Source organism: Asterias rubens, chromosome 14, assembly GCF_902459465.1.
Source record: "Asterias rubens chromosome 14, eAstRub1.3, whole genome shotgun sequence".
Lineage (NCBI taxonomy): Eukaryota > Metazoa > Echinodermata > Asteroidea > Forcipulatida > Asteriidae > Asterias > Asterias rubens.
In genome coordinates, this window is record NC_047075.1 from 3326930 (window position 1) to 3339863 (window position 12934).

A 12934-nucleotide genomic window follows, 5' to 3' on the forward strand; every position below is an offset into this window, starting at 1 on the left:
CTACTACATATTCTTTAGCTTTAGTAGATCTAGGGGACTTCTCGCTATAAACTGTGGGGTGTCGTGGCCGAGCGGTTAAGAGCACCGAATTCAAGCTCTGCTGATTCTGTTCAGCAGTGTGTGGGTTCGAATCCCGGTCGTGACACTTGTGTCCCTGAGCAAGACACTTAACCATTATTGCTTCTCTCGACCAAGGGGTAAATGGGGACCTGTGAGGGCAGAGATGGTTCTTGTGATTGATTTAGCCGAGTAGCGCATTTGTTGCACGAGGCTGTATACTCCCCAGGGAGCTGAGATGGTTTAAGGAGTGAATTAAGGCCCAGTGACCAGGGGTAATAATTTGAAGCGCTTTGAGACACCCATTCGGGAGTGAAAAAGCGCTATATAAACTCAAATATTATTATTATTATTAAACTTCACCACCGGGAAGTGAGTTTTATCTGCTAATTTCAGATCCGAGTAGTCTCCCTAGTTCTCACAAGAACATAGTCTACCCAGCAGGTCGATACACACATGGTGTTACTGCAAACCAAAAAGGTATTGGAACCTCACCATGCAGTGACTCAAACCCCATGTAACCTTACAATAATTTTGTGAAAGAGTAAAGGGTGCTGCAAAAATGTTGTTAAGTAAGTGAATAAATTTTATCAAATAATAAACCACAAGGGAAACTGACTGAGTACACTTTTAAATGATTTTGGGTTGAACAAAGAAAAATTGACTAGAGCGGGATTTGAACCAACAACCTCCGGTTTAACGTGCCGGCGCTCTACCAACTGAGCTATCTAGCCCTATGTTGGTGGTCTCCCTATTTAGTCAATATCTTTGTTCGGGGGGTGCCTGTCAGAAGCGATTCAACCGCAAACTGCCGTGTAGCCAGGGATCACACCAAGGTATCGATACAAATAAATTTATTGAATAAATTTTAGCGAGATTGGAGACTAACATTGAGGGGAGTTGTTGGTTCGAATCCCACTCAAGTATTATTCCTGTGGATTTTGCTTAGTACAATGCTTAGTATGACTGACCTTGTCCAAGTGCCATCCCGCACCAGCCCCAGCGTTATCATGACCGATATCAATCCTCGACAGCGGACTCAACATGGTTCCAATCTCCACGTTGCAGACGTCCGTGCGTCCGCGTCCAAATTTCCCCTCGTCCAGCCAGATCTTCCCGCTAGTCTCCTCGCCCTTCTTCCCACCGTACATGACGATGTAGACGCGGGCGTCTGTCGCCGCGCCTCTTTTGTCGCTGGTGGTTATGCGGACCTCGTAGGGTATTCCTGTATTTGGAAACAGAAAAAGTCAGACTTCATCCATGTTCTTCAAACACTATCGAGTCAGGAGATTAACTCGATAGTAATTTAGTTTACTTTTTTAAAATCCTTCAGGGGTGCTGCTTTTTTTGTTATTGTATTGTATGTTCTTGTTTTTGTTTTCTTTTGTTCTTATTGTCTGTGCTTGAATTTTTGCCTGTGAAATTAATAAATGAAATGAAATGAAATGAAACACTACCGTGAAAGATACATGTATCAGCAATTTTTTTTTTTTTATCTACGTTAGCCAGAGATTTGGCCAATTATTTCAAACCTCCAAAAGCAGACCTGCTAATATTTACATCTCGCTATGTACAACAATTAGATAGATATTCCTTTTTTTTCTCCTTTTTTTTCCCCATATACATCGATGTGTGTTAACACTGTTTTTTTCTTCACAGAACTCGGGTAAGTACTGAGTTTACAGTGCCATTAAACACACATCAGTGTATATTGGTAAAAAAAAAATTGAATATTATTTATACCGATGCAAATTAAAACATCTATTAAATTAGGAAGATGTTGGGGAAATTCAACATAATAGGGAACAAATTCCATAATCGGGGAGATTTTTCAAACTTGTTCCTCAGAACATGGACAGATAAGGATTTTTTTCCAGGGAACTTTCTGCAGAATCAGGTAGTAAGCTTTGCTTGCATAGGTGCATGGTGGCAGGCGTGTGCGCAGAATTAACTTTCCTAGTTTACCTTTTGAAGCCCCCTTGCCAGCTTTATCTCCACAGTAGAGCTCCCTTGTGATCAGACCGTCATCCTCATTCTTAGCCAGCCATCGTTTGCAGGAAAACTCATACGTCGCACCCAACTCAATATCATCAATAATGACCTTAAATGATGGGAAAGAGAATATAACTGCATCATTCAGGGACGAGAGATGCCGAATATTGAAACTCATCAAAATCCTTTTCCCTGTGAAACAGCCCCGGGGAGGCTCCGGGATTTGTTTTCCCCTCATGGTTACCCAGGCGCACTCCCTGTTACACAAGGTTTCGGTTGCACATTTCAAGAATTTCCCTGGATTTTACCGCTTACCCCCTACTCCAGAGCATCAGGGGGGTGGCTTTTCTCTAGGGTATGCCCAATTGCTGATGCATACCAGGGGGTAATAAGATCATAGTGTGAAAAGGCCGGCCATTCCTGGAGGCAACCCCAGTGTGAAAAGGCCGGCCATTCCTGGAGGCAACCCCAGTGTGAAAAGGCCGGCCATTCCTGGAGGCAACCCCAGTGTGAAAAGGCCGGCCATTCCTGGAGGCAACCCCAGTGTGAAAAGGCCGGCCATTCCTGGAGGCAACCCCAGTGTGAAAAGGCCGGCCATTCCTGGAGGCAACCCCAGTGTGAAAAGGCCGGCCATTCCTGGAGGCAACCCCAGTGTGAAAAGGCCGGCCATTCCTGGAGGCAACCCCAGTGTAAAAAGGCCGGCCATTCCTGGAGGCAACCCCAGTGTGAAATGGCCGGCCATTCCTGGAGGCAACCCCAGTGTGAAAAGGCCGGCCATTCCTGGAGGCAACCCCAGTGTGAAAAGGCCGGCCATTCCTGGAGGCAACCCCAGTGTGAAAAGGCCGGCCATTCCTGGAGGCAACCCCAGTGTGAAAAGGCCGGCCATTCCTGGAGGCAACCCCAGTGTGAAAAGGCCGGCCATTCCTGGAGGCAACCCCAGTGTGAAAAGGCCGGCCATTCTTGGAGGCAACCCCGGGGAATAGATTAGTGTGAAAAGGGTTAAAGTGACTTGTGAGCATGGGTTCCCCTATATTCCTAGACCCAGAACCTCCAGTAGTTCATGAGATTTGCAGACTATGCGCTTCACTAGAAATTTTAAAAAATGTATTTGCTACACTGTCTAGATGTTTGTTGCTTGTTGTGACCCTGGTCGAGTGAAGGCCGAGTCACACTGCAGCGATAACAAACAAGATATTGATCACGATGCAGAGAGAACACATTCTATTTGTTGAATTGCTTGTTTGTTGTTATAGAATTTGCTGTTATCGCTGCAGTGTGACTCGGCCTTAACACATGTTCTGGTCCAGTAAAAAGCATTTTGGTGCAAGATCGAGTTACAAGATTTTTGCAGACAGGATTTGAGGCATTGCATGGTGAGGTATCAACATATATTTGGTTTGCGGTAACACCGTAAGTGTATCTACATGTACTTGCCAGGTAGAGTTTGTTCTTTAGAGAACTGTCTTGCTTTATTCTACTACCGCGGAGTAGACTAATCAGATGTTCGGGAGACTTCTCAGTTCTAAAAAGAACTGTCCTGCTTTTTAACTACTACCCGGGCAGAAGGTATAGAAATTTGGCAGGACTACTACTTTAGCTTTATAGGATCAAAATTAACTGCACTACTGCGAAGTCAGTTTTTTAATTGGGCTCAATGATTCGACTAGCTTGCTCTAGTCATCTTCAGGATTCGTCAGGATTTTTGCACTGATGTGACGAAATGCAACTTCTAGAAAAGACATCAACTATGTTGAGTCACTGACCTTTTCCAGGAACCAAGCGGGTCCTGGTCCTGAGTTGTCATGACCAACTCGGATCTTTTCCAAGGGGCCTAGGGCTGGTGTGTCGATGACGAAGACGTCCTCTCTGGCAGGGGTAAACAAAGGAGAAAAGTTTATTTCTGTTTTTGTTTGTTTATTTTGATTTGCGGTTAAACAAAGACAACTTGACTTGAGCAGGATTTGAGCCAACGAATTCGTTTCAACAAATAACTTATTCATAATTCAACAATGCAACCAGAATTGAGAATATTTACACATTTTAAATGTTAGCAGTGCAGCAGTAGTGGGGCGACTCTTCACTTACCTTCCCCTCTCAAAGTTGTTCTTGGAGTTCGTCAATTTCCTCTCCCCGGAATCCTCCCCCAACTCCCCGAACATCGTGACGAAGACGTTGGCGTCGGTCCCAGCACCGCGTTTATTACCCGTAAAAACATGAACTTTGTACTTGTGAGCTGTGGGACGAAAGAAGGAATCGAACAAAAAACTATTACACCTGTTTCTGTCAGGCGCGTCAGAGTCGCACTGAGCCAAATAGGAGCAACTCTTGGTCAACCCAAATAAATTTTGGTTTTAGACAGGCAAACTTAAAGGAACACGTTGCCTTGGATCGGTCGAGTTGGTCTTTCAAAAGCGTTTGTAACCGTTAAAAAAAAAAATGCATATGGTTAGAAAGATGTTGGAAAAGTAAAATACAATGATCTACACAAATTTGCTTCGAAATTGCGTGGTTTTCGTTTTACTTTGCGAACTAACACAGTCGGCCATTTATGGGAGTCAAAAATTTGACTCCTATAAATGGTCGACCGTGTTTGTCGACGAGGTAAAATGAAAACCACGCAATTTCGAGGCATATTTGTGTGGATCATTGTATTCTACTTTTTAAACATCTTTCCAACCATATGCATTTAAAAAAAAAACGATTACAAACGTTTTTCGAAGACCAACTCGTCCGACCCAAGGCAACGTGTTCCTTTAAAATATACACCACTTGGAACAAGGTTTTGGTGAATCATATCAATACATACAGAACATGTAATTTGATCTTACATTTCCTAACAGCAAGAGGATCTCTGCTCCCGATGAGATCTCGGCAGATCCGTCCGTCTCCTTCCCCCTTAGCGAGCCACTCTCCGCACGGGAAGTAGTACTTCCCTTTCTTGGGGTTGTTGTGGTCGGTCACGACCACAACCGGTCTAAGAACCAGCCTGGACCAAAGCCTGTATTGTCATGCTCTATCCTGCAAAGATGAGGGTGGACAACAATTAAATTTCCTGAAAAAAAATGGCTTGCCGGTCTTGGTACCCCGTACACTAGAACTAATAATAATAATAATAATAATACTAATAACAATAATAATAATAATAATAATAATGATAACAATTAGAGAAAGATACAAGATACAAATAGGCAAATTACAAAAAAGAAGCTTTAAACAAATGAGTTTTCAACAAGGACTTAAAACATTGTAAAGTATTAGCTTGGCGAATATGCACAGGAAGACTATTCCAAAGAAACGGTGCGGCGTAAGAAAATGATCTGTGGCCATAAAAAATGGAAGAAGCTCTAGTAGCAGAAAGCAATGACTGTTGAGATGATCGTAAAGTCCAAGTAGGGGAATAATGATGAAGAAGTTCAGATAAATAAGCAGGAGATTGACATGTTTGGGCCTTGAAAGTTAACAGAAGAATTTTGTAAACTGTTCGAAACTTAACTGGGAGCCAATGCAATTGCATTAGTACAGGTGTAATATGGTGAGAACGAGGCAGACTAGAAACGATAATAATAAAACCATTCTTATATAGCGCATATCCCCGTGAGGTCCCTATGCGCTGTAAAAGGAAATCAACAATTATTGTACAAAGTAAACAGATATGTTTTTAACCGGGTTTTGAATTGTTCTGATGTCTCAGCCTGATTGACAACCTCTGGAAGACTGTTCCATAACTAAACTGATGCATATTGGAAAGAGCGGGAACCGTACGACTTGGTGTTGATATAACTGGGGGAGTCAGAAGGGATTTATTTGAAGATCGCAGATTTCTGGTTGTTTTGTACTCCTGAACTAAGCTTTGAAGATAAACAGGGGCAATACCGTGGATACATTGATTAGTCAGAACCAAAACTTTGAAATCAATTCTAGCCCGTATTGGCAGCCAATGAAGGTCCTTAAGAATGGGTGTGATGGATTCCCGAGTGCCAGTTCTGGTGACAAGTCTGGCCACTGAATTTTTGTATGCGTTGTAATCTGGCAATCTGAGTGTCCGGTAGTCCGTAAAGTAGGCTATTGCAGGTATAGAGTCCGTGCATCAGTAGAAAGACAAACCTACAGGTTTTGACACAAAGTGGACTACTTCATCCTCCCTTTGATGATCTTCTTTCAAGACAATGTAAAGGTTAAAGCCATTGGACACCTTTGGTAAACAGTATTGTCCAAGTCCCACACTTCGTGTATCGCAACTTATATATAAAATAACAAACCTGTGAAAATTAATGGCTTAATCGGTCATCGGAGTCGGGAGAAAATAACAGGAAAACCAACTCTTGTTTCTGCACGTTGCGCCGTGTCATGACATGTGTTCAATAAATTCGTAATTCTTGCTATCGAGAATTGATATTGTTTTAATGTTTTCTCAAAAAGCAAAGCATTTCATGGAATAATATTTCAAGAGAAGTCTTTCACCATAACCTTCTGTAAACCCTGTGAATTATTTGTAAATCTGTGAACTTTTTCTTTTTTTTCTGTACCGAAAGTATCCAATGGCTTTAAGAAAGTTTGGAGAAAATCCTGAAATTTAGGAAAATTCCTGAGAAATCACATGCCTAATAGTGCAAAATTTCTGAGGGTTGATCGCAAATTCAAATTTCAAATATTGTCACCTCGCTAATAATTTACCTAATATGAAGTAGCTATAAATATTAATTGTGCTTTTTACCCATACACCGATGTGTGTTAGCACTGTATTCTCAGTACTTTCCCGAGTCCTGTGAACAAATATCACAGGCATGTTAGAATTGCAATGGGTTGTGGGTTCGAATCCCACCCGAGTAACATGCCTGTGATATTTTTTTCACAGGACTCGGGAAAGTACTGAGTATACAGCGCTAACACACATCAGTGTATGGGTAAAAACCAAAATGAATATTCTTTATCCCCAATGCAAGTTTAACATAGCTATAAATAGAAAACTTGCGGTTACATGTACAACCATGCGTATAATCTCTTTGGGAGGAGTGTTGGCTCTGAAAAGAGCCAGCGTGATCTTGACATTTCAAACAGTATACTCCGCTCTTCTTCAGGAAAAAATATTTTACCTGATTTTCCTGAGTGGTCCTACGTTATTGCACTTAAAGGTGAAGATGTCGCTGTTGCCTCTCTCGAAGGGATTTACGCCGGACCGGGGTTTCAGCGGCATCTTCTTACTGGTCCCCCGCATGCCGAATAGAGTGATGTACACGTTGGAATCGCTGCCTGCACCCTTGACGTCACCGGTGATCGTTACGACTTCGTATACTGAAAAAGAAACGAGTATGTGCGTGAAGTTTACATGCGCTGCCTTGATTTGATTGAAATCACAAATCAAATCACAATCACTGCCTTGATTTGATTTAACTAACAAATAAAATTATAACCCCTGTCTAGATTTGATTCAAATCACAAATCAAATGTTTCAAAGGCAATGGACACTCATGACACTGTTGGTAACTACTCAAAATAATTGTTAGCATAAAAACTGACTTGGTAACGAGCAAATGTAGAGCTGTTGATAGTACAAAACATTGCTCCCTCTGAAGCAACATAATTTTAAAGAAAGAGGTAATTTCTCACTCAAATAATAAAAGACTTCAGGCCTGAAGTTTTTTTATTTCTGTTCTCTTGCAACTTTGATGACCAATTGACCTCAAATTTTTCAGTTTGTTATTTCCAAAAGCATTTTGGGATACACAAAGTAAGAACACTGGACCCAATTTCATGGCTCTGCTTACCGTAAGCACAGAATCGGCGCTTACGGAATCAGGGAGTTATGTGCCAACGGCAAGCGTATTTCACGGGTTAGGGGCAAATTTTGGCTTCTGCGCGTGCTTACAAGGCTAGCGCAGAAATTTCAGCGCTTGCACGTAAGCGGGGAATCGTGATCGTAAGCGAAGAATTCGGCGCTAAGCAGAGCCATGAAATTGGGCCCTTTGACAATAACCAAACATGTCCAGTGCCTTTAAGTCGCCCTCTTGTTTACCTGTTTTGCCGTGTTTCTTTGGATCCAACGCCTTCAGTACTCTCCTGAGCTGGCAGTCATTCTCAAACAGTGACAGCCACTGGCCGCAGTGGAACAGGTACGTGGTCTTAGTGGCTAGATTCACTACCTCTATATCCTCCAAGAACCAACTGTCTGTTTTCTCCAAACCATCATGCTGTTTGGCAAAGAAATTGTGAGATGTTTTCGGTTGATTCTCTTTGATTACAAGTATATTTACAATGTACATGCTCTGAAACGTGTTAAGCGCATGCTTTGAAAACAGGACCTCCCTCAGTCATGACTTGATTGACTGATTTTCAAAAAACGCTGGTAGAAAAATTAATGTCTTCATTGTTTCTCAGACTGTCTTCAGGTTTTAGGCCAGATTTCAAGCTCAACTCAACCCTTCAGAGTTTGCTTTTTACCATAACCAGATAACACCTATGTGTGAACGATGTGTGAGTTCTGTGAACAAATACCACATGCAAATCACTCTGGCTGTGGGATACGAACCCGCCACCTTTGCATCGCTAGAGCAAGTGTCTTACCACAAGACCACCAAGCTAGCTCGATGGCTAAGGGCAGTTCAAATCTTTAGCAGCGGGTACCACAACGATCTAACAGAAGTAAAAATCTAAACCAATTTATATTCTTTACCCCGATGCATTACCATTTACTTTAACTTCTATTCTGTTGTAAGCCAAATTTCAAGCTACATAGTACCTTGACTCAATTAAACCATTCAGACGGTGTTAAGAGAAAGTTTTATCATACCTCAACTGTGAGTGTTTGCAGCTCCCCAACGTCCTGCATCTTGACCTTGAAGATCTTGGTGGTGTTGCGGCTGTACTTGGTCTTGACGAACCCCGACTCCGTCTTGGTGGATTTTTTGGTTAGTTTCCGTTTGGCAGATTTGCCCTTGGCACCTTTCAGCTGGATGAACACCTGGAACGAAAAGGACCAATGGTTGTTATTTTTTTCAGAGGTTTTGGTATATTTGTACCCTTGACTCTTTTTGCAATCATCTCACTTCATATCCCACCGCTGCCACCATGAAGTGATATGAATCTAGGAAGTAATTACGATGGTTGCTTTCCTAGCTCCTAACCAAGGTCTTTATTCTCTCATACTTTATAAAAATACTGATAACACGATGATGTACAATATACATGGGCAGGATAAAGTATTCCCATATCACAACAGTAACACCATGTGTATACTTTCTTGCTGGGTAGATTATTAATTTTTTTTTTTTTTAACCCATACACCGAGGTGTGTTAGCACTGTATACTCAGTTCTTTCCCGAGTCCTGTGAAAAATATCACAGGCATGTTACTCGGGTGGGATTCAAACCCACGACCCTTGCAATTCTAGAGCACTGGGTAGGTTATGTTCCGTTGAGAACTTATCTTGAGGTATTCTACTGCCGCAAAGTAGATTTTCGGGAATCGGGAGACTTCTCAGTTCTGAAAAGAGCTGCCTGCGTATTAATCAATTCCTGGGAGGATGGTAGGAAATCGGCCGAGACTACTACTTCCGCTTAGTGGATCGAGGGGACTTCTCGTTCTTAACTTCACTATCGCATTCTTAGTAGACCCTTCCCATAGCGCATGTGCACTAACATTTTAGCAGCGGGTACCACAATGATCTAAACAGAAGTAATAATCTAAACCAATTTATATTCTTTACCCCGATGCATTAACGTTTACTTGCACTAACATTTTGGTTGGCAAAATGAGGGAATATTGCGCTGTTTTGTACACGGCTAATGGCAGCGTGACGCAGACGCGATTGCGCGTCTGCTTAGTGCACAACTCTATGGCATTTGCCAACCAGTAGGGTCTGTACGCATACATAAATGTAATGGGAGACTTTCTGGGACGATAGAGGGCAGCAGACTTACCGGGTAAATCCATTGTTCTCAGAATTATGCGCATGTTCAGAACTACGTAAACAATGGAAATTTACCCGGTATGTCTGCTGCCACCTAGCGTTGGAAAGTCTCCCATTAGCATATTTCATAGGAAGGGTCTATTGGTCTATTGGAGCCCACTAGTTGAAGTCAGTCTTAGTACAACACCACTTACATTAGCACTGGTCCCGCAGTTCTTCTTGTCCCCCGTCTTGACTGTTACCCTGTACATAACTTCTGAGAACCGGGTACCAGTACGGCTGGTGCTGGTCCTGCCATTTGCGCTAGCCGGCCTCCTCTTCGCCTGAGATAAAATAAATACAGAAATGTCAGCCAAGAAACATCTTTTTAAGGGGATGGAGTCTTTTTTATTTCACTTGTTGGAAGCGTTCGTTTAGCTTCCCTGGGTCGACCCCGGTCTGCCCCAGGTGCATTCGAATAGCTTTGACAGCCTTCCAGGGGCTCACCCGAGTCAGCCCCCAGTGCCCTGCTTGTGGAGTGGGTCACTTGGGGGTGACCCGAGGTGCATGACGTCACCACGAGAGGGCGAGTGTGATTGTTCGATTAGCTCTTGTCAGGGGCTCACCCAAGTGAGCACCCACGGTCGACCCAGGGAAGCTAATCGAACTCACCCAGTGTTTCTAAACACTACAAAACTTTTGAACTTCAAAAACTTACCCCAGACGGTGGTTTCGGTATGCCAACGCCAAACTTCCTCGCGTAATAATCCGTCAGATGCGGATCCCCGAATGGATCGTACTCTGGGTACGCTAACGTCTTTCCATTCTCCACGCGGGGGTACGTGCCAGTCATCATTTGTCTTTCTACATTGAGGGCGTGGAGCCGTTTGGCTAGAGAGAAAGAGAAAGAGGGACGGAAATCAACACATCAGATATCTTTTGGATTTGCTTCTGCATAGGGTTGTGGGGCAGTGTCCATGGAAAACAGAGTTCAAGTAGTAAACCACAAGGGAAACTGACTGGATAAATTTTTAAATAATTTGGGGTTAAATGAAGACAAATTTACTAAAGCGGGACTTCAACCTGTGGTCTCTGGATTAATGTGCCAGTGCTCTACCAACTAAGCTATCCAACCCAATATTAGAAGACTCCCAATTTTGTCAATATTTTGCCGCTCAACCTGTAATATGTTGGGGCTTTACCGACTAAGTTCTAATAATGCAGCCACAGGTTGTATATGTATGGCTTCTAACTGGTACCCCTGAACCAATCATTCAATCAACCGCATAGACAGCAAGGGTCCGTCGCGCCGATCTCCTGTGTCCATGCCTCTAGCCTCACGCCACATGTGGACGATTTCGCTAGGCCGGCCAAGTTGTTGGGCCTAGGATGATCGACGGCGGCCTCTAGGTCTCTTCCAGCCAGGAGCTGGTGCTAGGCCTCCCCTGGAGATGATAGCGATGCTTAGAGCTTTTTCAGCTGGGATGTTGTCAGCTAGGCGAGCGACATGACCGAAGAATGCAGAGTGGCGGCGTTGAATTAGTTGGTTGATGGGGGGCGGACATGTTCTTTGGGTGACCTCGTTGTTGTTGACGAAGTGGAACCACTGAACCAAGATATTGAAACAAATAGGGAGACGGCCAGCATAGAGCTTACAAAGCGCTGTCAACCTAATAAGGAGCCGGCAGGTTCAACTCCTGCTCTGGTAAATGTTTCTTTGTTCAACCTCAAAATGTGGAGACAAATTTATGTCAACAGTTTCAAAATAAAAATATACAAAATAAGTTGTCCCATGCCAGTCGAGGGAGGAGCTTCATTTTTAGAATTTGGGAGGGGATATTTTTAAAATTTGAACATCTGCTCGGGTTTTGTTTAAAAGCCACTCACCAGCATATGGGGCCCGTTTACTGACGTAGCTGTCTCGGTTTGCACTGCTGCTTCTGAGCGATGTGGCAAACCGATGCTGCACATGGGGGCTTGTGTCTGCTCTGGAGTCTCGCCACAGCGCCTTACCGGGGGAAGTGGGCTTACGCATCGGTGCTGCAAGTAGAGAGTTGTATGAAAAGTTTCAAATAATTAGACAAAAAGTGAATTTTGTGTCTGTACTCATTTTTTTAATTGACCAACTTCACCTATTGTCATCCTCACAACTATTAGTTGGGCCATTTTGAGAGTCAATCAGTATTAAGTTATAGTCTCATGCGCATTTTAGTCGACGAATCGTAGGCCTTGAACTTTTTTCTTGAAGGGGCACAGCATTTTTCCCCCTTGAAAATTACAAACATTAAAGTTGGAAAAAATATCATGTGTGCATTAAACGCATAGTAGACTAATTTTACAGTTTTTTTACTTATTTTGCTTTGGCCTCAAATAAATGAGATCTGGTGTCTGTTTGACTGGTTATTGATATGAACAGATGGCAATTAAATTTTGAAGAGGAAAATCATTTAAGAAATTGTACCCCGTGTATCAATCATTCAGTTTAATGTGAGCAACCGTGGAATTTGGCTTCAAGGGGTACTTTTGGTAATTTCGCACTGTCACAGTAAGCTTGGGCGATATCGATTTATTTTATTCACGATATATCGCTGACAATATATCGCGATATTCGATATAATCGCGATCAATGAAATTTGACATCATCAGTCTTAAAACTCCAAGTGAAAGTTGTAGAAGAGACAGTCCTAGCATAAGAGAGGTGTTCTAATGACCTATTCTTCTGGTTTTACTCCAAACCTATGGGGTGCAAGATGTCTCAGCTAGCAAATACATCGCGATATTTAATCGATATATCGATACATCGCGATATATCGCGATACATCGATATTTCGATTAAAACCAAATCCATCCGATATCGAAATCGTGTCCAAATTAATATCGCGATATTCGATAATATCGTGATATCGCCCAAGCTTATGTCACAGCTGTTGATAATCATAACATTTTGACAAAAATTCCCTTCAAAGGATTGTGCTTTAAGAGACAGGGTTTCCGCATGAA

At 42.7% G+C, this 12934-nt stretch overlaps 1 protein-coding gene across 1 annotated transcript in view; it reads right to left on the reverse strand.

Moving 5' to 3' along the window:
* The window catches only part of LOC117299261 (lipoxygenase homology domain-containing protein 1-like), a 78694-nt gene that overhangs the window by 57652 nt on the left and 8108 nt on the right, over positions 1–12934 (reverse strand). Inside the window, 12 exon segments of the mRNA XM_033782742.1 lie at positions 1029–1282; positions 2023–2158; positions 3813–3915; positions 4135–4282; positions 4878–5016; positions 5019–5067; positions 7143–7341; positions 8063–8237; positions 8837–9007; positions 10150–10278; positions 10653–10825; positions 11822–11974. Of these exon segments, the coding sequence (XP_033638633.1) occupies positions 1029–1282; positions 2023–2158; positions 3813–3915; positions 4135–4282; positions 4878–5016; positions 5019–5067; positions 7143–7341; positions 8063–8237; positions 8837–9007; positions 10150–10278; positions 10653–10825; positions 11822–11974 (1829 nt within the window).